Raw genomic sequence first — 27,184 nt, 5'->3', positions numbered from 1 at the left:
CTGATGTTACACATCTTTCTGAAGCAGAAACCCTCCCTCCATCCCTCCCACCCATGATCGTGCATGCTAGTATGAGCTGCTCATGTACTGGGTAGCAACGTGGCCCCAGGATGGAAGCAGAAGCATCTCTGGGAAGGAGGGTGCTGCTTACAAAGCTCTGTCTGGCAGCATGCCCTCCCTCCGAGAAAGACTCAGCCAGTCTTTCAGCTCTCATTTTGGATTCTGATTCTCAAACTGGTTTACAACATCCTAGCACTCATCCCAAAGTCAGGATTTTTTTATTTGTATTTGTCTAGGTTTTTTATTTTTAACTTTTATTTTAAGTTCATGGGTACAAGTGCAGGTTTGTTACATAGGTAAACTTACATCATGGGGGTTCGTCGTACAGATTGTGTCATCACCCAGGTATTAAGCCTAGTAGCCATTACTCACTTTTCCTATCCCAAAGTCTTATGAGTTGAATATCAAACAGAAAAACACCGTTTCTTCACATGCATACGTTTAATAACATGAAAGCCACGACAGAGGTAAAAACACTAAATCAACTTGGTATCCATTTTACTCCCTAATATTAGGGGGACAGTGAACATATAACTCAAGCAATAAAATGCCTTTGGAAACCAAGAAGGGAAGGGCCCAAGTTTGATAAGAGAAACCCAACCATGGCTAAAACATCCATGCAACACTCCGTGAAGTCCCCTCTGCCAGTGGCTCCCGTGTGTCCATATCTTGGAGTGTGTTAGGCTACTGCTTCAAGAACAGACCATGGACCTGGCTTCCTCACTTCCCCAAAAGAATTCCTACAGAAGGCTACGGGAAAGGCTTCTTGGTAACCTTCTTTGTTTCAAACAGTGGAAAACATGAGAAATGGACAGCACCCTCTCATCCCCAAAACACCACCATCACAGCGAGGATAATGACTCAATGGAGTTTCAAATTTGTATAGTGCTTTACATGTTTTCAAAGAATTTTCACGTATATGATCTTCATCAGCCCATGCAACAGCCTTGTGGTTTACAATGGAGAAAGCAGACACCAGAAGGAACCTGCTCAAGATCATGCAGCCAGATAGTGGGACAAGGGGGCGAGCACCCAGACTGCACCGTCAGCCCAGCGTTTCCAGCCGGCCATTAAATAGCTCTCTATGTTGTCACCCTCTCCGACTTCTTCTCCCTCTCTATGTCCAGGCTGCCTGTCAGTTCACGTTGCTATCTCACTACAGATACAGATTTCAAAAGCAGAAAAACACAAACCTTCTTTGACAAGTACATATAGATATAAAAATAAATGTGGCACTCTTCTTTATTGCTTCTTTATGGATGTCTTTCCCAGATGAAAAGACCCTGCTGGGGAATAGTTCATCGACCTGTTATTTCTTTGTACACAGATTACTCCTTAGTAATAGCAGGACCTTCACACCAGGAAATTATTTGCTAAATATTTCCCACTGTCTCACAGCTTGATCTGTCAATTTCTCCCAGACGTAAAACATCTGGGTTGGTACAGCAAAACACAGAAAATTCAAAGAGATGTCCCCAAGATGCAGGAGAGGACAGCTGTCCTCAGGAGTCTGTCACGGGCCAGCTGGGGGCATTCATATTTCCCAAGACCCTTTTCCGGCTGCATCTCACCATAGCTTTTATATGACTGAAAAAGTGTCCAGGAGGTTGACCAGATAGCTGCATACATCGCTGAAAAGGTAGCCATGGAGAAGCAGCAGTGGCCCCATGCTATGTGGTCATGTGATGGTTTTCAAGGCCTGCTCACAGAAAATGGGGTGGGATCCACTTCCAGATGTTTTCAGTGAGGTGAAGGACTTCACAGGAGGATGCCGTCTTCAGCGTAGGCTCGTTCTTCTGTCCTCCAGTGTGACAGACAGGCACACCCCTGAGCCTCAGCTTCAGGAAGGAGAACCTGCAGAAATCCTGCTCATACCAGTTCTGTCTTGTGAAGAGTCACTGGCCCTAAATGCTTATTTGGGGAGGTAACTGGGAGAAAAGCTCGTTCCATGCCAGCTTTAGAAAAATCTGGGAAGATACTCTGTAGTCGTGCAAACTTCTAAAAAGAAATGAAATAAAATTGAAGTGAATAACTGGAAAAATTCAGCCGTTGTCACCTCCTTTTAAACTCTATTCACTAACAGCTGGCTAGACAACCCATTCTGGAAGCTGTCCTACTCACTGCCTCACCTCGCTCCACAAGGGATTTGTACCCACCATTTCACTGGCGGCTCCAAACTTGGACCAGGAGATTCACTGATTGTGGCCATTTCAATCCCCTACTGTTAGGTCTCTGTATGGAAAGTCCATGCCCACAGAAGCAGGCATTTTCCAACAAGAAGCTAAAGTCATTCATGTTGAAAATATACTGCCTAGTAACTCTAATTATCTTCTTATACGCAAATAACCCTAACATCCTAACTGTAAGCTCCTTGAGGTGCTCACTGGAGTCTTTGATTGACTGGTATCTAAAATAGAAACCAGACAGATGAGTGCACAGCCAGAGAGGCAAGTAAGTGAATAGAGGGACACAGTGAGTGGCAAGAACCAGTCCTGGGGTAGCTCCTGAGTGAAGTCTGTCGTGGCCCCTAGGTAGCCAGCCCTGCCTGGTGGATGGAGACAAAGGGGGCAGATCACTTCCTAGAGGGGTCAGACACACATGTGGTCCTACGCTCCCACAACCATGGTCAACACAGGTGAGCAGCCACGCAGAAAGAATCTCTGAGGGCTTTGAGCCGGAACCTGCAACCAACAGCTAGCTCATGGGCAAGTCTAGGGTGCCTGAGCGCCGGCCAGCCATCCTTCACCCCAGAAGCCTCCCGCTGTGCCTCACTGCTCTGGCTTCTTGGGATTAATTCTTAAGTCATGGGCAGAAATACCAAAAATAGAAGGGGAGAACCCCCATAAGAAAATAGTTTGAAGGCAGCCAAAGGAGGCTGATCTATCCCCTGGCATCCCTGGGGCAGTGGGGCCCATTCCCTCACCCACAGGAAGAGCGGGGCCTCTGCTCTGGGATGGGGGACCCTCAGCACTGCAACTTCTAGCACGGTGCCTACAGGGCCTCTGCTCGTTCACAGAACCCCTTGTGATTCCCCAAACGTCCTTCCTATATCTTACTTTTTTTTTTTTTCCACAATGCTCTAAATGTAGCCACTAGACAAAAGCTGGAAATATTTCAGGGAGCTTCCTGTAACGATTCTCCCAGTCTAGGGGCCTCAAAAAGTCCAGGGTTCAAAGAATAATCTCTCTCACCATTACTAAATGATTCACACTATCTGCAAAAGATATTTGGATTGGTGCCCTGGGTAATCTTTTAATAACAGAAGATGTTTTAAAAAGATACTTACACAAGTGAAAATGATGAGTGTTAAGTAGAAAATAACCAGAGCCAGCAGCAGGACAATCTCCGCTCTGTATTTCTTAAAAGTCTCTTCTCTACGCTGTGCAGGGCATCCTTTAAAAAAGTAAGTGACATGTGAAGCCATTTTAACAGGATTTTTCTACCATGAAAAAAAGCTAAGAATGCTTTGTTCCTCGGTCCTGGAGTCTTGCTTGTCTCCTCTTCCCACCATCAGGATGAACGACAGTAACAGTGACAGTGAAGGTGACAGCAGCAGCAGCAGCAGCCAGTGCGCACTGTCGCTCTGTGTCTGGCTGCATGCGACAGGACTCTCACACGGCATCTTCCTGAATCTTCAAAGCAGGCCTGAGTAGTCCCATTTTACAGATTAAAGAGCCGAGGCTCAGAGAGGGTCAAGGACCAAGGACCAAGGCGGCTGAGCCAGGCATCTGTTCCAGGCTTATCCTGCGGCCTGTCTGCCTGCACTTCGGATGTCAAGCCTTTTCTGGCTTATTTTGTCCTCCTACCAGATGAACCACCACTTGTTAATCCAGAAATTATCTTAACTTCATCAGTGTTGGGTAGATTGTGGTGCATCCTCACCTCAGGAGGTTTCAGGGACTATGAAAGGAAGCAGGTGAGCTGCCCTGATATTGCCAAATACGTCAACAGATTTTTCTAGAATCATTCAAGCTCTTTTGGCAAGGCTGCCAGCATGGTTGGGTGGAAGAACAACTCCCTCAGGGTTATTAAAGGGTGTGGTGCAGCACGAAGGGAGGGTAAGAGCAGCGAGGCCTTTAGCCCAGGACAGACATGAAGGGAGGTGCCTCTCCCCACTCAGGTGCAAAACCCAATGTGCTGTTTGGGGAAGCAAGTTGAGCTTTGGCTATAGTGTGCTTGCAAACAGAATCTGCTCGATGCCCCAGGCAGGAGCAGGTGGAGCGCAAATGAGTGGAGGGGGTTCTGCCATTGGAGTCTATGCTGGATCTCCAGAGAGCTGTCAACCCCTGAAAATGGATTCAACATTTTGTGCAGCAGTCGAGGGATGGATTCTCACAGCCGTGGGTAATAAGAGCCATTGTCCTCATGGTCCCTAACATGTATTGATCATTCAGTCTACCCCGGGCACTACACTCAGCATTTTAACGCAACTTCTCATTTAACCTTCACAACAAGCCTATGTTGTAGATGTTACTTCCATTTTAGAGATTAGAGAACTGAGGCTTAGAGTCAATCAGTGATTTGCTCAAGGTCACACACTAACAAAAGGCAGAGTTAATATTTGAGCCAGATCTAAGTGACTGTAGGCTCTGATCCCTTAAGTTGTAGGCAATATCGCCTTGGAAGAGGAAAACGAGAGAAAATCAGCTATTCTCTTCATTTTCTCTCCACTCCCCACAGGACATGCCTCCCCTCTCCACTCTCCTCTGCAAGGTTCCTCTCATTCAGGTGAATATTCATTGAGGGCCTACTATGTGCCCAGATACATCAGAGAAGAAAACACAGAGGTTCTTGTTCTCTTGGAGAGACAGACAGTAAATCAATCCATACATAACATACCAGTTGTACTAAGTACTAGGAAACAAAGAAACCAGGATGAAGGGCTGGAGATCCAGGAGGGCCTAAAGGAGGTGTGTGCATACAAGACTAAGCAAAAAGCACACACTGCCTCCTTAAACAGGGGTTGTACTCTTGCAGGTGTAATAATATTACCCTAAGTCCGATTCCTTTCAGATCCCTGACAGAAGGAGAAATCAACTGTTGTATGGAATCAGGGGCTCTGTGACCACATTTTTATCATTTCCAGCCTCAGCCCCTAACAAGCGTTGGGCAAAAGTCAAACAAAAGGCATCATTTAAGCCACAGAAAGAGAAAATGGTGACATGCTTGCAGTGGATTTCCACTTTCAGCCACAGATGTGATCCAAAGCTCTAGAGCAACACTCCAAAAGAGAGGATCGATTTTAGGACCTAAAGGAAGCACACATGCATTGTGCAAGAAGAAAACAAGTGCAGCAGGTCACCTCACCTGTCACTCTCAAGATCACCTTGCCACTTAGGTTTCTCTGCCCATCCGGGTCCTGCAGAGTGCACCTGTATGTCCCCGAGTTGCAGCCCGTAGTGTTTCGGATCTTCAGGGAATAGGGCCTTTCATTGGGGGCGTCGAAAGAACCATTTTGCCCCTTCTGATGATAGTGCTGTCCCCTGAGGTGGTCTTCCTGGGGTGTCTCCATCCTCTCTTCACCACCCTCCAATAGCTGTGAAGAAGGAATCATAGCGCATCACGGTCCACTGCCAGCACTCCATCTCGACACCAATGTTTCCATTGTTTTCAGAAGATCCAGCCTCAACTTACGTTTGTAAAACAAGACATGATGCTTTTGTGTGTGTGACCTCTTGGGGAGGAGAGATCTATGAAATTCCCAAGGCTACGTCTTTGGAATATATCAGGACTACATCTCATGATTCTATCATAAGTATCCCAATTTCCACCCCGCATAAGGGACAGAGAGTCATTGTTGATGACAGTGATACGCTGTGTGTGAATCTTGCTGGATTATATTTGTTTCTATGTATACATGTATAGATAGGATTGTTCTGTATTAAATGTTCTTTTGTTTTCTTTAGATACCAAAACTTAACCACTGAATGATTCCTATTTTTGTATCCCAGCCTTTTATTTGGAAAAATTCCTAAATCTGTTATGATCCTTGCCAGACAATTCAACTAAAATCAGACAGGCAGATGAGCAACGCCTCCTGTGAACAGTCACCTTGTTCCTCAAGGGCTGTGTCTCTGTGTGGTCATGCCTGACGTCGCCGAATGTGCCACACCTTTTCTCTGTACTAGGGCAGCGAGACAGCTGAGAAGCAGCTTTATAGAGAGTGTATGTGTCAGATCATTTGCTGGTCATATCAAACTCCACATGGAAGGGCAGTAACAGCTGACTTCACTGTACTCAAGACAGACCAGCTGGACTTGGGGTGATGCCCAATTTAGCCAAACATTTTATCTGGCTGGCTTTCTTTCTTTTTTTCTTTTTTGAGACAGGGTCTCACTCTATCACCCAGGCTGGAGTGCAGTGGCTTGATCACGGCCCATTGGACCCCTGGCCTCCTGAGTCGACCTTCTGGTACTCCCACCTCAGCCTCTCCAGTAGCTAGGACTACAAGTATGTGCCACCATACCTGGCTAATTTTTATTTGTTTGTTTTTTTTTAGAGGCAGTGTCTTGCTCTGTTGCCCAAGCTGGTCTTGAACTCCCAGACTCAAGCGACCCACCCGCCTCGGCCTCCCAAAGTTCTGGGATTACAGGCGTGAGCCACCGCGTGCGGCTTGCTTTCTGTGAGTTCTTTGTGATCAAACTGGTGGAGTGTCTTCAGCATCTCCCACTGCATAGATTAGGCTCATACCACATTCACCATTAATTCTCTCTTTCCTAGACGTATTTTTAGTTTGCCTAATTAACTTGCTGAGTTGCTCCTCCATTGAAATACTTCAAAGCTTCTAAAATGAATTTACACATGCAGTAAAGCAAATCCTTGTTTTCAGCCTTCCTGGGCAGCCCTTCAACAATGACATCCCCTAGCAGCACCTGAGTTTCCCTTTGCTGGTTGGCTGGGGACCAGCAGGGAGCCCAGGATTAAGTGACATTCCTTACCTGTCCTTAGCATGATAACTACACCCAAGAGCCACCTTAGGGAAGGAGACAGAGATTATCAGGCTCCACTGCCACTATCTTTGCTTGCACCTGTCAATGATGAATCTCCCATTCTGGGAGCACCCTACAACTCTTCTCTGACTTTTAGGAAGGGACTCAGTGTAGGGAAAGAGATAACCAAGGAGTTAGGGGAATACTCTGAGAAGCAACACAGGAAAGAAAATACACACACACGGGCACGTGTGCACTCGTATACACACATACACACACACACACACACACACACACACAGTCATTTCTGCTTCATGTGTTAATTCAGGGCATAGACCACAAGGTCACCAGAAAGCTCAGGCTCCAGCCCTGGTGTGTGTTAGCATTCCTGTAGAGTGGGCTACAGAGACATCTGGTGGCAGATTGATCGCTCCTGCAAGAAAACCCGCTCAGCTCCCAGCTCCCTCCTAGCCCTGAGCTGAGACGAATGGCTCTTCTCAGGCTGAGTCTGTGGACATAAATCCCATTTCTTGATGGTCCTTCTTGTGTGGAAAGATTCCTTCCTAAATAATCAAGAATCTATGGGAGGAAGCTAAGAAACTGGGGCCCTTGGGTGTACAAAATTAAAGCACAAAAAGGAGGTGGGGCCAAGGAAATTTAGAGGAAACTAACGGTGTCCACCTGATTCCAGAACACATCTAATTTAGCACCATTTTTCCCTTTTCAAGCCTAAGTAAACCATAAACTGCAGCCTCGTCATGGGCTCACACTGCTCGCCTCTCCCTTCCGCTGTGTGGCAGAGCAGCTTCTTCCTACCAGGCAGGGCTTTCAACAGACCAGAGGCCAAGGCCCACCCGGGGCCAATCTGTGTCTAGGATGGCCTGAAAGGCCAGTTTGAAACAATTAGCTTGGCCCAGTCCCTGCAGTCCCCATTCCGGTGTCCAATCTTGCTTTTCTTTTTCTAAATTAACGTCCAAATGCGAGCGTAGCTGCAACAACCATTTTGAGATTATTCACCCATGGTTTTCTCCTGGGGAGCTCCTCTCCCATCCAGCAACCCCTCCCTCAGCTCAGAAAGGCCCATCTGAAAGTCAAGATCAAAACCGTGAACCCCTCTGGAGCTAGTAGAAATATAAACTATTGTGTCTATTTACATAAAGATGGCCCCATTATTGTGTTAGCTGCTGGGAATTGTTGAAGCAAAAAGGTGCTGGTGATCAAAACTGGCTGGCAGTAACTTCTGCCTATTTGCAGAGAATTCATTTTAAAAATCAGCAGCAACACCAATAAAATGTAGTTTATTTGATGGTTAGATTTCCAAGGGCCTCTGGCAAAATTGTCAGTGAGCCGCTAGTTATTTTTAAATGGCAAAACAAAGGCAGGGTGAGCCATAAGAACAGAAAGAACAACCAAGGGAGAAGGCAAAACAAAGAACCTCAAAGCAACCTGCAGAATTCTGATGTGCTGAAACATCACTGCCACCAGTGGGATCACGGCAAAATATCTCAACTCTCGTAGGGTCATCTTCCAAACACCCCTTTTCCTAAATGACCCAGAGAACTATCGGCAAAACCTAGGAACTCTTGCCAAACTAATGAACAGCACTGTTTGCCTAATAACTAACCACATCGAAAAGAATTCCCGGTAAATTCATACACTGCACCTGGAAATATTTCATAACCCTCCCTCTAACTTCCAGTTTTAGGTATATACATTTTCAGCTAAACTTTCTCTTGTGACCCCCAGCTGTGGAATTTGGGGTTTATCCACAGCTGCAAAAATCGTGGTAGTTTTTATGTTAATGTTGCATGCTCAGAATGGGAGTGGGGCCCTAGCAGGATCAAGGGACCGTATGCAAAAGCTCAAATCATTATCGTGAGATACGTGGCCAGGCAGCTATCACCCTGCTTTATCAGATGAGCTAACTGTGGCAGAGGCACCACCAAAAACTGAAGGGAAATTTCAGTGGGAGGAAAATGGAGTAACAGCAAATGGGCCATCCCCACTTTGCTTTGTTTTATGAGTTCTCATAAACATTGGAGCTGGCTCAAAATCAACCACTGGCAAGAACAGCTCTTTAAACATTCCAAATCTAAAAGTGTTCCATCGCTTCTCTGCAAAAGCATTTTAGGAAATAGTAATTTATAACAAAAGGAACCCTCAGATTCATTCACAGCCAACCATAATTGACAGGAACTATTTAATGCACCCTTCACAATGCTAATATTGTAGTACAGTGTGCTAAAGCACAACACAATTTCAGCAAATTAATTACTCCAAACACTCATCCCAATCATGTTTTAAAAATCCACATGTTGTACATTAACTTTTAGGCTGACAACTCTATCATTTTTGGTTGAGCTGGAAAAGTGCAAATGTGGGACGTCTCATTTTCAGAAAGCCTGGGGACTCTGACTTGTCTCAAGGCCTCCAATTTGACTAAATTATTTAAATACCATATTCTTTCTCTCAAATGGAGATTTGACCTTAAGGAAACCACAAGCCCTAAATTAAAATAAACTCTCTTTCATTTGCAGAATGCTAAATCAAGCAAACACAAGTACTAATTTTATGGGCACGTGAATGGAGTCAGTTTTTTTTTTTTTTTTTTGATGATGAACTAATTTGAACTAAAACAAAAGACATAAAATAAATCATTAATTATGGCTGAAACTGAACCAATATTAAAACATCCTATTGTGGAAAGTGTTTTTTTTTAAGTTTACATAATTTTATCCAAATATATGCCAACCTCCTACATTACCATATTTGAAGCTAAGAGGGCAATAGTTTCATTTTATAGCAAAAAAAGAGTTTTGATCACAAAATTGAAATCTAAATTTATCATACATCAGATTTGCTAAGAATGCAGGGCCAGGCATGCTGGCTCACACCTGTAATCCCAGCACTTTGGGAGGCCGAGGCAGGTGGATCACATGAGGTCAGGAGCTCAAGACCAGCCTGGCCAACATGGTGAAACCCCGTCTCCACCACAAATACAAAATATTAGCTGGGCGTGGTAGTGGGCATCTGTAATTCCAGCTACTTGGGAGGCTGAGGCAGGAGAATCGCTTGAACCCAGGAGGCGGAGGTTGCAGTGAGCTGAGATTGTGTCATTGCACTCCAGCCTGGGTGACAGAGCAAGACCCTGTCTCAAAAAGAGTGGGGGATTCACAGGTTCCACCTAAAAAAAAAAATATATAAAAAATATTAAATTGGTAAAAATAAATTAAGGTATTGATGCACTAACATTCATGTACCTTGGTTTCTAACTCAATTAAAGTGCCAATATAATTCCCATTCATCATAAAAACAGCTCTTTATAATGTGCAAAATAGTTTGGCTCGGAGGTTGATGTCATAATGAGGGTAGAATGTATGAGCATTAATATCTTTTTTTCTATGCGTAGTTTTATTAGAAAAATGATTTTCCACTTTGAAATTTACTGGGTCTAACAGACAGAGCTGGATTTATGGCTGTTAACAGAGTTATGAGTATAACAGAGGCAACATAATTAAGAGCACAGGCATTGGCATTGGACTGAGCTGGAACCAAACCCCAGCCCTCCCACGGCTACCTCTGCTCTTGGCCAACTGACTGAACCACTCTCAGGCTTGGATAGCTCCACTGGAATCTGGGGGTGATCACATCTCACTGAGTTGGCATGAAGATACTTATGATGATGTATACAGACCCTAAGCATCATATCGATCACACAGAAAGCCCTAAAGATGTTACTACTCTCTCTCTCTCCTTTTTTTTATAACCAAGGTTTCATTCTGCATACTAAATAGTTCCCCAAATATAAGAAGTATTGAAAAAGTATTTACTGAATGAATGCACGAATTTTAGAAACAATGAGAAAGTTACAAGAGCACTAGCTTTGGAATCAAAGGTCTGAAGTCAATCTCAGCTTCTCCATGCGTTAGCTGGGTCATCTTCCATATGTCACTTCACCTCTGAGCCCCATTTCATCATCTAGAGCTCCCTTACTTGCTCATGGGGTTATTATAAGAATCAAGTGAGAAAACACAGAAAAGTGCTGTATAATTGGTAATGCTGGTAATAGAAATTATTCTTATATGTGATAGCTTTCCACACCATCCACCCATTCTGTCATTTCCTGACCACTGACACTTCCCGTCTCCTCTGGGAAAGTTGTCCTGGAAGTCCCAATCTCTGCTCTAGGGAGAAACTGTTTTTTCCACATACAATGTCTTCAAAATATCCACAACATTCTGAATTTTTTAAAGCATCATCATAATAATGTAGCAAAACCCCTTTGGAACTGAGATTTGAAGGCAATGTTGGACCCATCATTGTTCATGCCAATCATCTCTCTTCTATTAGCATCCCGTGGGGCCTGCTGGACCTCGAAGAGGTACCATTACAAGCTCTGAGTTCATGTCCTCTGAAGAACTCCACACCTAGGTTCTAGAAGAGGCAACTTAACTCAGGCCTGGTACCCCACGATCATGGAGACTGGCTCTGATAGGCACATGACCCAGTCAAAGTCCCTTGAGAATAATCAGACATAAGTTGAGATATTTGAAGAGAAACACAACCTTCTCCTTTGCACTTGCTTCTGGAAGGATATACAGGTTGAGCATCCCTAATCCAAAAATCTGAAACACTTCTGCTCCCAAGCATTTCAGATAAGGGATGTGCAACCTGTCCAACTCTGTAGTTATTGGCTATGATCTGGCTGCTATGTAGAGGTTGGACACAGAACCAATGTAAAGGAAGGCAGAGTTGACAAATGGAAAGTCACCAAGTCCTGGGGACATTCATGAACCTCTAAGCCTAGCTATATTCATTTGCCAGGGCTTCAGAGCACCACAAACTGGGTGGCTGAAACAACAGAAATGCATTCTCTCACAGTTCAGGAGGCCAGAAGTCCAAAATCAAGGTGTTGCCAGGGCCAAGCTCTCTGAAGGCTTTAGGGGAGAATCTGTTCTGTGCCTTTCTCTTAGCTTCTAGTGGTTGCCAGCAGTCCTTGGCATTGCTTGGCTTGTAGACACATCACTCCAATCCCTGTGTCTGTCTTCACGTAGCTTTCTCCCTGTTGTTTGTATCAGTGTGTGTTTTCTCTTATTAGGACATCATTCATACTGAAGCAGGGCCCACCCTAGTCAGGTAGCACCTCATCTCAATTTGATTACATTTGCAAAGACTCTATTTCAAAATAAAGTCATAATCACGAGCATCAGAAATTAGAACTTCTGATCTTTTGGGGGGGCACAATTCAAGCCACAACGCCAGCCATAACTGAAATGCGAACTGTATTTTGATTTTTCAAGTTTTTTCCCATTCCAATTATATATAAGCCAATATATTTCCTTCTCTTTAGGCTAGTTTTGATTGGATTTACAATCCCTCACAACTGAAAGACTCCTAATGATAAGGCACCCGGCACCACCATGTAAGTAAGGGTGATACGTAGGGGGCTATCGGCACATGGCTCCAGCCTCGAGGCCAGTCCTGCTTTGTCCTTTGGGCTCACATGCCTTCCACTCCTTGGGGAATGAGACCTCAAGGCCTGATTTGAATCAGAACCTTTGTTCTCCAGAACTGCTGGTCCAAGGCAATAATGAACTGTTTATGGAAACCAGCATCCTTCTTTTCCTAAAGGTTTTCCCTATGTGGACCCATAATCCTAGGCAGCTACCAGCTCTTCTAGAATCAGTAACCTCGATTCTAATCGGTAACCCCGAGGACTGCTGGCAACCACTGGAAGCTAAGAACTGGAACAATTCTCCAAATTGTCCCAATTTGGGACATGCAGTAGAATGGTCCTCCAAGAAAGCATCAAGTGATATTAGCAAGCCTTGGGCTCCCAGTCTGTACTAGTTCCACATGACACACACGGAAATTTTACCCAAATACACCTCAGTGCAAAACAAAACAAAATGAAAAACAAAAACATGCTTATGAGTATAAAGGAATCTTAGGGAAGTATCTTCTGTCCAGCTCTATTTTGAGCTAATGATTGTTGATACAAAATTTAGGGGTATTCCAGGAGTAGCCAGGAAGGGATTATGGGAACATCTTTAGAGGGAGGAAACTTTTTTTAGGTAATCAATCTGCTTTTACTCTTGCCCTACATAAAACTTTCCCTTATGTCACTAAGACCTTCTCCAAACTTCCTCTTCTTTGTGTAGTGACATTGCCAAGTACATTGCTAAGACAATCCAGTCCTCATGTGACTCAGGTTCCCCCTTTTATTAATGGAAAACAAGTTGGTTTTTTTGTTTAGTTTTTTTTTTTTTTTTTTCAATTTAACTCTCAGCTGCTTTCTTCCTCTTTCCCCACTATCAAGCTAAAAGATTTTGGCAACTTGTGCTCTGTTCCACTATTGTCCAAAAATCTCAGTGATCCACCATTCTCATCTAGATGAGACTTCTTCTATAGCCTCTCAGAGGTGGCCTCATTCTTCCTTGCCCACTCCTCCGCAGAACCACATGGACAGGACTGGTGACCAAGAGGAAAAGAAGGAAAAGAGTGAAGTCTCCCTCTGAGACTCATCTTCTAAATGAATCATATTCTATCCAACACCACGAGAAATACGCTTTGCTTTAGGCATATTTTGCATTCTGCCATTCTCTTTGCTTAAAATCCTTCAATGAGGCCGGGCATGGTGGCTTACACCTGTAATCCCAGCACTTTGGGAAGCTGAGGCAGGTGGATCACCCGAGGTCAGGAGTTCGAGACCAGCCTGGCCAACATGGTGAAACCCCGTCTCTACTAAAAATACAAAAAAGTAGCCGGGCATGGTCGTGGGCGCCTGTAATCCCAGCTACTCAGGAGGCTAAGGCAGGGGAATCGCTTGAACTTTGGAAGAGGGGGTTGCAGTGAGCCGAGATCACACCACAGTACTCCAGCCTGGGTGACAAGAGCAAAACTCTGTCTCAAAAAACTTCAAGGGTCCTACTGAAAAGGATAAATTCAATCATTATTGTTGGCATTCGGTGCCACAATAATGTTATCTCTCAGCCATCTGCTGTTTAAGTCTCCCTTCTACATCACTGGTTACCTCAATGGTTCCCAAAAAGTCTTAGTGGATCCCCATGCCTTTGCTCAAGATGGTCCTCTGGCAAAAGTTCTACATCGATCCTGAGATGGCCAATGCCAGGCCCAGGATGGGGCACACATTTGGGACTTAGAAATATTTACTAAACAATGAAAGGATAAATATGAGAGACATCTGAAAAGCAACTTTACATCTTTCATGGTTTGACCTAGGGAGGAGCCCATAAAAGTGATTCAACCAGGCCAAGTACTGTAGGTGCCAATGGGGACAGTATGATTTTTTTTTTTAATTCTAACATACATTGTTTTCATAATTCAATGGTTCTACATTTAATGGAGAAATGTTTCCTTTTTGTCCTAAAACATGTTCTTAAATCCATCTTACAACAGAATCATTCTAGAATCAAGGAAGCACAGTAAGTGTTCAGTACTGGCTCCTTCCATGGGCTATGAGGGTCTGTGGCTATATAGATTACATCTGCCCCGACCGCTTATCAACTCTAGGCCCCCCTAAGGCACTCTGCTCTCCTCAGTATCCCTGGTTTTGTAGCTCATTATCACACAAGATGGTAGAGATAGAAAACATAACTCCACCAAAAAGAAGTTTAGCAACATACATGGAAGACAGCCTTGAACTTCTGAAGTGGCCTCATGCAAGCCATTAACCTGCTCTCCAACAGTTTCCTTAGTGTTAATGTCAGAAGCAGAACACTCCATGGATGGGCCATGATCTGCCCCAGCTGGGGCTCTTCTCAATATTATAAAGTCTATTTATAGTAGACTTTTATATGAAGTCACACTCTTACTTCCCTTTTCTCCCTTCCGTTGGAAATCATCTGAAAAGGGCACTTGTCTTGTGATGCTTCACTGTCCTCACCCCCGCAGCATCACCCAGAGATGACACCATATATCCTCTTTCGTTTTGCATCACCCGTAGGCTGTCAGGGCTCCTAGCGTGATACAAGAAGGCACTGCACCTCTGGGATAAATGACCACTCATTATTATCCTTAGTGAGTACCAACCAGGCCCAAAGTACTCCATCCAAAGTCATCCTCTCTCTCCAAACCTACATTAAAGAGAGTGTAGATACAGCGATGCTTTTCATGAAGTACAGATGCAGCCCTTTAATGCACGGCTTTACTCCTTGCACACATGATATTGTGCTATGCCCTTTTATGCTGGAATTTAACCACAGGTCATGGCCAGTGGAAGAAAAGTCATGGATCAAAGTCTATTTGCATATTTTCTCAAAATACCTCCTCAAAAAACCACATCTATTACAACTTTCTTTGTTTGTTTGTTTGGTAGAGACAGGTCTCACTACATTGCCCAGGCTGGCCTCAAACTCCTGGGCTCAAGCAATCCCCCCATCTTGGCTTCCCAAAATGCTGGGATTACAGGCATGAGCCTGAGCCACCACACCCAGCCTATTACAACTTTAAAAGATAAATGGATTAGCTCATGCCTGTAATCCTAGCACTTTGGGAGGCCGAAGTGGGAGGATGGCTTGAGGTGAGGAGTTGGAGACCAGCCTGGGCAATGTATTGAGATCTTGTCTCTACAAAAAATTAAAAACATGAAAATTAGCCAGGTGTGGTGGTATGCCCTTGTAGTCTCAGCTACTTGGGAGGCTGAGGTGGGAGGATTACTCGAGCCCAGGAAGTCGAGGCTGCGGTAAGTCATCTTCATGCCACTGTACTCCAGCTTGGGAAACAGGGTGAGACTGTCTCAAAAAATAAAAATAAAGCTAAATTGAGCTACTATCCTAATGAATATAATTTATTAACTTTTCTATTTCTTCTCAATCACCCATTCTGCCTTAAAAAGTATAAGGGAGGAAGGGATGAGAGGAGGACCCTTTGTTGGATCCCAATTAAGAGGACACAGTCCATAGAAGAGAAGAGCTGGGCCAACAGGAATTGGGATATCTCTGTCCACTTTTGGCTTCACCTTTAGCCTCCTGCACATGTGTCTATTAAGTCCCCTCTGGCCCATCTCACTGCAACTTTGAAACAGAGAGAATAAAATGAACACTCTTCCTTCCCAACCCTAATGTTGCAAACAAATTGGATGCTGTCTGTTTTGAGTTTTCTGGTCAAAGGCATATGATAAAAAACACATGGTTTACATGGGTCCTTTTGTTAATTACAAGTAATCAGTGCCAAATGGACAAAGGCAAGATGCTACATGGTGCCGGAGGATTGAGCGGTGAATGGAATTTTAAATTGTGAGTCATTATAACCATACTTATGATACGCAGACAGCCTGCAGAAAGTGCTTCAATCTGGTGGACGGTGAAAACCCACCGCAAGGGACTCTGCTTTCCTTGCCCAGCACGAAGCCCCCTCCTGTGCCGGCAAAACAGGTTTTACAAAGCCGGGGTAGTGACGATGAAGCGAGTAGGATGGGATAAGCTGGCTCTGGTTACCAAAATGAAATTCATCCCTTTGTGGCTACCCCTCCACCTTGATGAAACATTTTACAAGAAACTTGTAGAAAAATGACCAGATGCTTAATCTTCAGTAAAATGAAGTATTTCGGCATTTCACCACTGGCTTTATCTCCAGAACACTCTATCCATTTTTGTTGTATAAGCACAATCAATGCAAAAGTATAATTATTGGGCTGGAAAATAATAAGTATCTACAGAATATGCTGAGAGCTGTTTAAAAAAAATGCTTAAAGGAACAATATATGTCACTTTCGAGGCACCTGATTCATTTATTGGTATAGCATAACTCTCCTACCCACGAATCTCAATCACCATTTACTTCTCAAAAAACAACTACAGTATGACTTTTCACTGGCACTATTCCATGGATCAACAGGAAAAAAAGAACGCCTAGAGACTGCTGTCCCTTTTTTTCTTGACAGAGTTTTGAAAGACCTTCGGGGTAAATCTCGCAAGAACTGTGTCCAATAAACAACCTCATGCGTTACAGAGTTACATCACCAGCTGACATCCAAGGAGAAGTCCAAGGTTAATTGCTATGGTTTAGTGGACCATTCCAAATGACCCTGTGCCAGAAGCTTTCACTCCAGAACTGTTTGAACTTTACAGTCTGAAATTTCATCTACTTGTTTCATGAGGACTTTTTAATTACTCCCCTGGGGGTATTAATAATGTTTTCTTTCTTTATTAAATAATTACTCTCTGGAAGGGATAGTGGTTTCATGTTTTCCCCCTTCTTTAACTAAGTCCCTGCCTGGTTAGCCCAGGGGCACTTTGATTTTCTTTACCTTAAGTTATAAGGTAGAAAACAGAGATATCAAGATAGACCTCTAACAACTCAGGATTTGGAATCAGACTGCTTGGTTCAAACCCCAACTCCACCATTTAGCCAGCTGTGCAAAAGTGGACAGGTTGTTTCCCTCCCTAAGGCTTAGTTTTCTCACCTGTAAAGTAGGAATAGTAACAGTACTGATCCCTAAGTCCATTCTTCCGATGGATGGAAATGGATAATGTATGTAAATATTTACCTTGGAGCTTGGCATGTGGTGAGCACTCAAAAATTGTTTTTACAATATTTTTTAAAAGACTATTGTTTTGACTATGAGAACAATTTCAGAATTGTTGTGTTCTCTGATCCCACAGTAAGTAAGGTACAAATGAAGTAGGAATATTTAACACCTTACTTTTATACACAATACAATGCTCTGAGGCAGCAGCACCATCCCTGCCATGCATAACTCATGAAGTGCTGGGCTGAATTCACAGAGCACCTTTGCAATTTATAGGGCAAAAAGTAGGTGCCGTGAAGAATACACAAAAGTATTGATACAGCCACTGCCCCCCAGGGAACTGACAATCCAGTTAGGAGACACACGCACAGAGAGATCACCGCAATGATGCCTTGTACTGTTAAGTGGCCAAAGACACATACAGTTTCTTATAGTATCTTTTATGGTGGGCAGAAGAACGCCCTGCAGTTTGGGGAAAGCTACAAGTGCACAGATTTGCCCCCATGGTAAGACAGCAAATCAGTGAGAGCTACAGAGTAAGGCTGGAGTATCATATTCATTTGGGTTAAAATGGAGGTGCAGTGGTAGCAGTGGCCTGACTTAAAGAAGGACCAGTGATATCAAACAGTAGCTGCTCGGCTTTGGAATGACACCATCATTGCCATCTTAGAATCTGAGAATGTTTCAGTCAAGAGGAAACCTTGAAAAAGCCTCCTTGCCACTCAGTCCTCTTACAGTACGAGCAGCACGGCCTGTTCTTACACATGCGGGCTCCGGCTCATGCATCCACCTGATGCCCTCAAGGCTGCCTCTCTCACGGCTGCCAGAGGAAGGAGGAGGAGGGCTAGGGGAGGAAGCCAAGGGTATGCCACAAAGGAGATGACCACTGATAACTACCATGGATGAAATGGCCTAAGTCACTTCTGTGTCTTAGCCCTTCCTTTCAAATTGCCCCCTCCCCCTCCCATGTATCATGGGCATCACAGTCACAAAACACAAGAAATCAGAAGTCTGGAGACATTCCCCCTGTCCAATGCCCAAATCTAGGTCCCTGTTGCTTTCTTCCTGACCTGCTGGCCCACAACCACAGGTGGCCTCCAGAATTAATCCAAATGAGAGAGTCTCTGCCCTTCCGAAACGTCTTAAGTGAATCATTCATCTCAGGCCACCTTCAGTGGCAGGAAGGGGGTTGAGGTCTGCGGAGAGCAAAACCGAAGTCGGCCCTGTACCTGGATGCGGATGGAGTAGCGGAGGCGCGACGGCAGACTGAGTACTCTGAGTTCAGCGGCGGGAGACGCCCCCGGCCCCCACACGGCAGCCACAGAGGGTCGCCAGCCTAGGGGAGATGGTTCCTGCTGTCTTCAAATGAGCCCACCAAACCCCAGCCCGCGGGCATCGCAGCACCTACCTTAACCCAAGAGACCGTGTAGGGAACCTGCGGATCCCAGGGGGCGGTGCAGGGCAAGTTCACATCTTCCGAGCAAGCCACCTTCACCTCCGGCATCGCGGGAGCCAGGCTGTAGGCTACAAGAAAGAGAGAGCGCGTCGTGAGCAAGCGACCGACGGGAGGGGGTGTCGTGGAGGGGCAGGGGGCGACAGGCGCTCGCGGGCCCTACCGCAGCTCAGAAGCAGAAGCTGGAGGCCGCGCGACATGGCTGGAGCGCTGCGCCGCTGCCACGAGCTGCAGGGCTGTGGCGCGCTGGCGCCGGCTGCCCTTTTATGCCCGCGCGTTCGGGAACTTCCCTGCGCGCCAGCCCGGGGGATTCCCCGGCAGGCAGCGGAAGCGGGTGGTGCGCCCTCCTAGTCCCGCTTAGGCCGGGGCGCCCCCGTCCCCGCCCCCTTGGCCCCTGTCCCCGCCCCTGCCGCCCCTGCCGCCCTCGCCGCGTGCGCGTCCCCGCCCCCGCGCGCCTGGGCCGGGCGCCCCGAGTTCGCGTCGCTGCTGCGGCTGGCAGCGGCGACAGCAATCCCCGCGTGACGCCCAGCGCTGGGGGCTTCGCAGACCGCGCTCGCGCGCGTGACGCTGCCGTTGACCCGCAAAAGGAAGCCGGGAACCGGGCCATCCGAGCGGGATCTGCCCATTTTACAGAGGCCAAACCAGATTCCCAGAGGGTGGGCAACTTCCTCAGAAGCCCAGCCTGTCCTTGGGAACGCACTGGTGAACCCAAGTCCTCACTCTTCTCCAGAATCTGTGATAATCAAAGGCGCGTTAGATTTCCATAGAAAAATACAAGTCTGTAGTACTTGGCTCCCTGCCTTCCCCGGGAGGTTATCAGTCAGTACCGTCCTACCTGTTTAAATTATATCACCAAAGGAGAGTGTCTCCTGTTAAAATAATAATTACGCACACACATACACAAAATTTTTGGAAAAGAAAATTCTAGAAGACAATGAAATCACTTGTAATTCATCCAGGAAGTAACTTCAGTTAACATGTTTTTTTATATTATAAAGTGTTTATAACATAACATAAAATATTTATAACATGTCAGTGCACAGATTGGTATTTTTAATGGTTTATTCTTCCTGCTGTCTTGTAACCTACTTTCTTTTAGCTTAATAATTTGCAAGCAGTTCCACATCATTAAAAACTTCCAACAGCATCATTTTGGTCCATTGTTCAGTTGCACCATAAATTAGAATCGATTAGTGTTAGACATACAGGTTGTTTCTTTTTGTATTACTAATATTAGAAACAATGCTGTGATTGCTATGGGAAACTTCAGTGTAGATGAATCTTTGCTCTAAAATTGCTTATTTTCTTAGAATAAATACCTCAAGGAAATTGTGCTAGGTGAAGGGGAGTTTCCAATTTTGTTAAATATTGGCAAAAAATTACCTGCAAGGAGGTGTCTTCAATCTATATTCCCATCTGCAATGAGAGTGCCTGTTTGCCAACACAAACTGTTATCCAACCTTTCTATCTTTGTCCATCCAAGAGGTTAAAAAGAGTGGCATCACTATACCACCAGTTTTAATCTGATCTTGGAAGTAGTCGTACCAATTGACAGTCCCGCCAGCTTGTGTAAGTACCTTTTCCCCAGCAGCCTCACCAAACTAATTTTTTAATTGTGAAAATGTTAAGCATACAAAATAAGTATAGAAAATATGGAATTGAACACATATGTATACGATTTATTCTTGAGAAATAAAACAGTACTAACATTTTCGAGACCCTCTTTTTTTTTTTTTTTTTTTTTTTTTTTGAGACGGAGTCTCACTCTGTCGCCCAGGCTGGAGTGCAGTGGTGGTGATCTCAGCTTACTGCAAGCTCCGCCTCCCGGATTCACGCCATTCTCTTGCCTCAGCCTCCCAAGTAGCTGGGACTACAGGTGCCTGCCACCACGCCCGACTAATTTTTGTGTGTGTGTATTTTTAGTAGAGACGGGGTTTCACCGTGTTAGCCAGGATGGTCTTTTGAGACCCACTATATGTCCTCTGCCAGATCTCATACCTAGGCATTTATGCTTCTTTCCAGTTTTTCCTGATTATAAACAATGTTACAGGGGAGCTGAAAGTCTTCCAACACTCTAGCTCAGTAATTACACTGCATTGTTAAATATTGCCATCTTATTATCCAAAATGCACATGCCCATTTACACTCCCCTCAGCAGGTCTTAGCATGATCAGATTTTTTTTTTAAAAGATAGGGTCTCACTATGTTGCTCAGGCTGGTCTCAAATTCCTGGGCTCAAGCGATCCTCCTACCTTGGCCTCCCAAGGTACAGGGATTACAGGTGTGAGCCACTGTGCCCAGCCAGATTTTTTAAAATTTCTACCTATCTAATGAGTGTGAAATATTAGATCCTTTTTGCTTAATTTATGTTACATTGACAGCATATGTTTCAAGAACACTGGATAACCTTTTCTGAGGATTGTCATTCATATCCTTTGGCCTTTTCCATGAGCGCTGTTTATAAAATCTGGGCCAAATCCTTTCTTGGTTATATTCATGCCAAATCTCTTCTCCAAGTTTAAGATTTGTATTTTCCATTTTGTTTATGATATCTTTAATCTACCAAAGAGTTTTTAAAAAATATTTTAATGTGGTCAAATTTACTGATCTTTTTGTTTATGATTTGTGCTTCTGGTATTGTGTTCAAGAAATCTTTTCCTGACCTGAGATCATAAAAACATTCTCCTTCATTTTCTTCCAAAACTTTTAAAGTCATGCTTTTTCATATGTTGGTCTTTAATCCATTTAAATATGGTTTGATGTCATGATCTAACTTATTTTTTCCATATGGATAACCATTTTTTCCAATGCTGCTTGCTAAAAGTCCTTCTTTCCCTACTGAATTAAAATGACATCTGTGCTTTATACAAATTTCTATGTATAAGTGGGCCTGTTTCTAGACACTATTCTGCCTCTCTTTGTGCTAATATCACACTTTCTTATTACTATAATTTAATTAAGTCTTGCTGTGGTGGAAGTGAGTCCTCACATGTTGAACTTCGTCTTCAAAATTGTTCTGGTGGCTGGGTGCAGTGGCTCACACCTGTAATCCCAGCACTTTGGAAGGCCCAGGTGGATGGATCACTTGAGATTAGGAGTTCAAGACTGGCCTGGGCAACATGGTGAAACCCGGTCTTTACTAAAAATACAAAAAAATAACAAATACAAAAAATAGCCGGGCATGGTGGCTTGCACCTGTGGTCCCTGCTACTCAGGAGGCTGAGGCAGGAGGATCGCTTGAGCCCAGGAGCTCCACGCTGCAGTGAGCCAAGATTGTGCCACTGCACTCCAGACTGGGTGACAGAGTAAGACTGTGTATCCAAAAAAAAAAAAGGTTCTGGCATTCTTGGTTCTTTGTTCTACCTTATACACATTATATCAATTTGTGAACCTCAAAAAACTTGATTTGAATTTTAGTAGGAATATATTCAATTTATAAATTGCCTAAAATCAACATCTTTAGAAGTCAGTTCTACAAATTCATCCCATATTGTGTATCTTTCCATTTACTTAGGTCTTCAAGAATTTTTAAAATTTTATATTTATATATATATAGGTTTTTCACATCTTTTGATAGATTTCTTCCTGTATACCTTCACATTTTGTGTTGCTACTTTCATGTATATATTTTTTAAACTATATTTTTCTAGGTGTCCATAGCCAGTGAGTAGAAATTTCCTTTCTTATTAATGTTAACAATGTGTTCTTAGACTCTCCACTAAGTCACTTGTTGAATTATGAATTATTTAGAGGGTTTTAAAAAAAATTTTCCCAATATATGGCTTGGTTTTCATTTTGCTACTGGTGTCTAACAGTTGAGGTTGCTCAAGAGCAGTCTGTATGATTCTTTGTTGCATATCAAGGATTGCTTTTTTTTTTTTCTTTTTTCTTTTTCTTTTTTTTTTTTTTTTTTTGAGGCAGAGTCTCGCTGTGTCACCCAGGTTGGAGTGCAGTGGCGCGATCTCGGCTCACTGCAAGCTCCGCCTCCCGGGTTCACGCCATTCTCCTGCCTCAGCCTCTCCGAGTAGCTGGGACTACAGGCGCCCGCCACCACGCCTGGCTAATTTTTTGTATTTTTAGTAGAGACGAGGTTTCACCGTGGTCTCCATCTCCTGACCTCGTGATCAGCCCGCCTCGGCCTCCCAAAGTGCTGGGATTACAAGCGTGAGCCACCGCGCCCGGCAAGGATTGCTTTGTAGCCTCATATGTGATCTTTTGGTAAGAGGGGCATGTACTTGGAAAGAAAGATCTTTTTGATCAAGTTTGCTCATAGTGTTGCTCAGATCTTCTATATCCTTTCTATAATCATAAACTATCAATTACTGAAAGAGATGTGTTAAATTCCCTCCCGTGACTACAGAATTGTCCGTTTATCTCTGCAATTTTATCATCTTTTTGGCTTGGTATAATTTGATGCTATGTTTTAGTATCTGGAAGTTATGTTTTTCCAATGAATTGTTCATTTTTCTCTTCATTTGACTTTTTTTTTCTAATATTCCTTTTTGCTTGAAATACAACTTTGTCTACTTTTTTTTTTTTTTTTTTGAGATGGAGTCTCGCTCTGTCACCCAAGCAGGAGTGCAGTGGCACAATCTCGGCTCACTGCAACCTCCACCTCCCAGGTTCAAGCAATTCTCTGCCTCAGCCTCCCAAGTAGCTGGAATTACAGGCACCTGTCACCATGCCTGGCTAATTCTTGTATTTTTAGTAGAGATGGGATTTCACCATGTTGGTCAGGCTGGTCTCCAACTCCTAACCTCGTGATCCGCCTACCTCAGCCTCCCAAAGTGCTGGGATTACAGGCGTGAACCACCACGCCCAGCCTGTTTCCCCTTAATATTACTATCCTCTGCCTCTTCCTTTCTCTGGGTTGATTTTTTGCTGGCGTTTTCCATACTTTTACATTCAACATTTCTTTGTCCTTACATTCTATTGTGTCCTTTTTAAAGTATATTGTTAGATTTTCTTCTATCCAGTATGACTGACAATCTATCTTGCTAATTGAGGGTTTAATTTTACTTACTTTGTGAATTCTGCTATATTAGGATTTATTTCGGTCATTTTGTTTTACGCTTTATGCTTAACCAGATTCTTCTCTGCCTCTTCCTTTCTTGCATCTTTTTATTGACCATTAATAAAAATATTTTAGCCCAGGCATGGTGGCTCAAATATTTTTTGAGACAGAACATGCAGAGGAAGGGCTTACTGACAAGGAGTGTGGACTGTGAAGGACCAACCACATCTATTAGATGTTCAAGACATGATAAATGAGGACTAATGAAAGTTATGAACCACAGCAGGTTAAGTAACATGAAATCCTCTACTGGACACAACACAGTATAACTAAAAGAAGACCAGCCGGGTGCGGTGGCTCACGCCTGTAATCCCAGCACTTTGGGAGGCCAAGGCAGGCGGATCACCTGAGGTCAGGAGGTCGAGAACAGCCTGGCCAACATGGCGAAACCCCATCTCTACTAAGAACACACACAAAAATTAGCTGGGCATGGTGGCACGTGCCTGTGGTCCAAGCTGCTCAGGAGGCTGAGGCACCAGAATCGCTTGAACCCGGGAGGCAGAGGTTGCAGTGAGCCGAGATCACACCACTACCCTCCAGCCTAGGCAACAGAGCAAGACTCCATCTCAAAAAAAAACAAAAAAAAAACCACGTAGAAAGGCCAAGATCTTAGAAGCTCTCAAAAACAAAAGCATTGCCTACAAAGGAATGAGTTATCAGGTTGTCTGGAACTTTGCAACAGCAACAATAGAAACCAGAAGACCAATGGAATAATATATTCAAGTGCTGAGAAGAAATAACCGTCAACTTACAACTACACTATGAGTCAAGAATATGGGCAAAATAAACACTTTCAGACAAAAACAGAGAGCATTTTCCACTTGAAGACCTTTGCTAAAAGAATTAAGAATATACTTCAGAAGGAATTGACCCAAGAAAGAAGCAGTGAGATGCACAATATGAGATAAATTTCAACAAATACCTAATATGTAAAAAAAAGACTACTTGGGGAGTATAAAAACACAGTGGAATGAGGGTACTGGTCATAATATTAGAAGAGATGGGCAGAGTTTGGGCATTTGGGCATTTTAGGGAAAAGGGTGGCAATATTAATTAACTCTAGAATTTATTAAATTGAGTATGCTTATTAAAAATTATAAAAAGGTAATCACATAAGAAGAGAAATAGTATGCATGACTTCCAAACCAGTAGAGAGAACACCACAGAATATATATTTTTATTTTTATTTTATTTTTTGAGACCGAGTCTGGCTGTGTCGCCCAGGCTGGAATGCAGTGGTACAATCTTGGCTCACTGCAACCTCTGCCTCCTGGGTTCAAGTGATTCTCATGCCTCAGCCTCCCGAGTAGCTGGGATTACAGGCACGTGCCACCACACCTGGCTAATTTTATTTATTTATTTATTTTTAGTAGAGATGGGGTTTACTATGTTGTTCAGGCTAGTCTCAAACTCCTGACTTCATGTGACCCACCCGCCTCAGCCTGAAACCACTAGCTGTCTCTTCATCTCTCTGCACAGGCTTCTGAAGATTCCTCAGATCTTTCTTTCCATTCATTAGTTATTTATTTGGTAATATATAATATTTGGTTTAACATAGTAAGCTTTAAATGATAATTTTTAAATTTCTGAGTTATATTTGATTTCCTATGTAGCTGAGTCTAATCTTTTTGATGTCTTATTGTTATGTTCTTTATTATTATTATTATACTTCTTTTGTGACTTCTCATTTTAAACATGCTTATTTTTAATCTACCTGATAATTATATTTTATCTGAAGTTGTTGGCTGTTTCATATTGTTTTTTGTTTTGTTCACTAACTATTGGTTTTGGGGGATTGTTTTTTTCCTGTGTATAGTAGTTGGGTTTTTTTTTTTTTTTTTGGTTTTGCCTCCCAGACTGGAGTGTGGCAGCAGAATCTCAGCTCACTGCAACCTCTGCCTCCTGGATTCAAGCGATTCTTCTGTCTCAGCCTCCCAAGTAGCTGGGCACCACCACACCCGGCTAAGTTTTGTATTTTTAATAGAGATGGGATTTCACCATGTTGGCCAGGCTGGTCTCGAACTCCTGACCTCAGGTGATTCACCCACCTCAGCCTCCCAAAGTGCTGGGATTACAGGTATAAGCCACCACGCCAGGACTGTATGGTAGTTTTTAATTGTAAGTTAATCTTTAGTTGGGACTTCATATGAGGATATGCTAGGAGGCCTAGGATGGATGTATGGCCTCCCAGAAAGGTTTTATTTTTGTTTCAGCCAGGTTCCCAAGGATATTGTCGGCGTGTGACAGCACTTTATATTAATTTCTTGGTGGGACATGTCTTAGACCACTCTAGTACTATAAATTTAAATATCATATCCATGAGAGGGCACATTAATTATTATAAATTAATTTTAAGGGGAGCTTTTTTTCTTTTTCTCAAGCAAGCTTCCTTGTCATCTCCCTGTGTAAGCAGGCAATGGTTTTCAGTTCATCCTTACACCAGGGTCTCAGTTCCAACTCCCTACTCTTCTGGGGCCCAAGCCCCTTCTTGTGTGCCTGCTGGTCATGAAAGCCTAAGCTCCTTGATTTAATAAATTCTAAAGTGAATTAATATTCCCAAACCGGATTCTCAGCCTGGCCAACTGTCCTCCCCAACCTTACCTCCAGCAGCCCCAGAGGCAGCTCAGGCTGGTCATAGTTCTTCCACCATTTTTGACCCTTCAGCGCTCCCTTACTTTCTTGCAGGTGCAGCTAGGCATTTATTAGACTGGATTCAGCACGTCTACAAATTCGCAACAGCTGTTTTTCATATTACATGGAAACCTATGCTGTTGAAAAATAGAAGGATCCAATCTGCTGCTCAATAACCTAAAAGCTTGCCGTCACAGGAACCCCTCAACCCACAGAGCTGAACGCCAAGGTGTATTTTCACACGTAACATATTCTTCGTCACGTCCTTACACTGAGTATGAAGAGATTTCTGACGAGGGCCATTCCTGAGGAAGCATTTTGAGGCTAACTACAGGCTACCTTACCATAAAAAACCAGACAGTATTTCGCAGCGTGTGTCTGGCGTGGACGTGGGCGTGGGCGTGGGTGTGGGAGTGGAAATTCAGTAGCTCTGAGTCCTGACTTGTGTTCTTCCTCGAACGTATGAGAGGAGCTTACCTGTATGTTGATCTTCGCTTTCAGTGAAAAGGGAAAAGAAAGGTGAATGCAGAGGAAGAGCTTCTTGC

At 43.8% G+C, this 27,184-nt stretch overlaps 1 protein-coding gene across 3 annotated transcripts; it reads right to left on the bottom strand.

The window, feature by feature from the left end:
* Positions 1–175: 175 nt before the first annotated feature.
* On the bottom strand, positions 176–27,184 carry CD83 (CD83 molecule). Of its 3 annotated transcripts, none has more exons than XM_032140481.2 (5): positions 19,098–19,307; positions 18,890–19,005; positions 5,368–5,596; positions 3,347–3,453; positions 176–2,055 (listed from the first exon to the last, which is right to left on the bottom strand). In XM_032140481.2, the coding sequence occupies exons 1-5, from the start codon at positions 19,132–19,134 to the stop codon at positions 1,930–1,932; spliced, it is 615 nt and encodes a 204-aa protein (XP_031996372.1). In that variant the 5' UTR covers positions 19,135–19,307; the 3' UTR covers positions 176–1,929. The 3 variants fall into 3 exon arrangements, with proteins under 3 accessions (XP_031996372.1, XP_031996371.1, XP_058288401.1); XM_032140480.2 differs by having other exon boundaries at positions 180–2,058; positions 19,098–19,304; XM_058432418.1 differs by lacking the exon at positions 19,098–19,307 and adding an exon at positions 27,117–27,184 and having other exon boundaries at positions 182–2,058.

The sequence above is a fragment of the Hylobates moloch genome, unplaced genomic scaffold (assembly GCF_009828535.3).
Source record: "Hylobates moloch isolate HMO894 unplaced genomic scaffold, HMol_V3 SCAFFOLD_20, whole genome shotgun sequence".
Classification (NCBI taxonomy): domain Eukaryota; kingdom Metazoa; phylum Chordata; class Mammalia; order Primates; family Hylobatidae; genus Hylobates; species Hylobates moloch.
The sequence above is the reverse complement of the archived record's forward strand: the minus strand, read 5'-3'. Positions and strand labels throughout refer to the sequence as shown.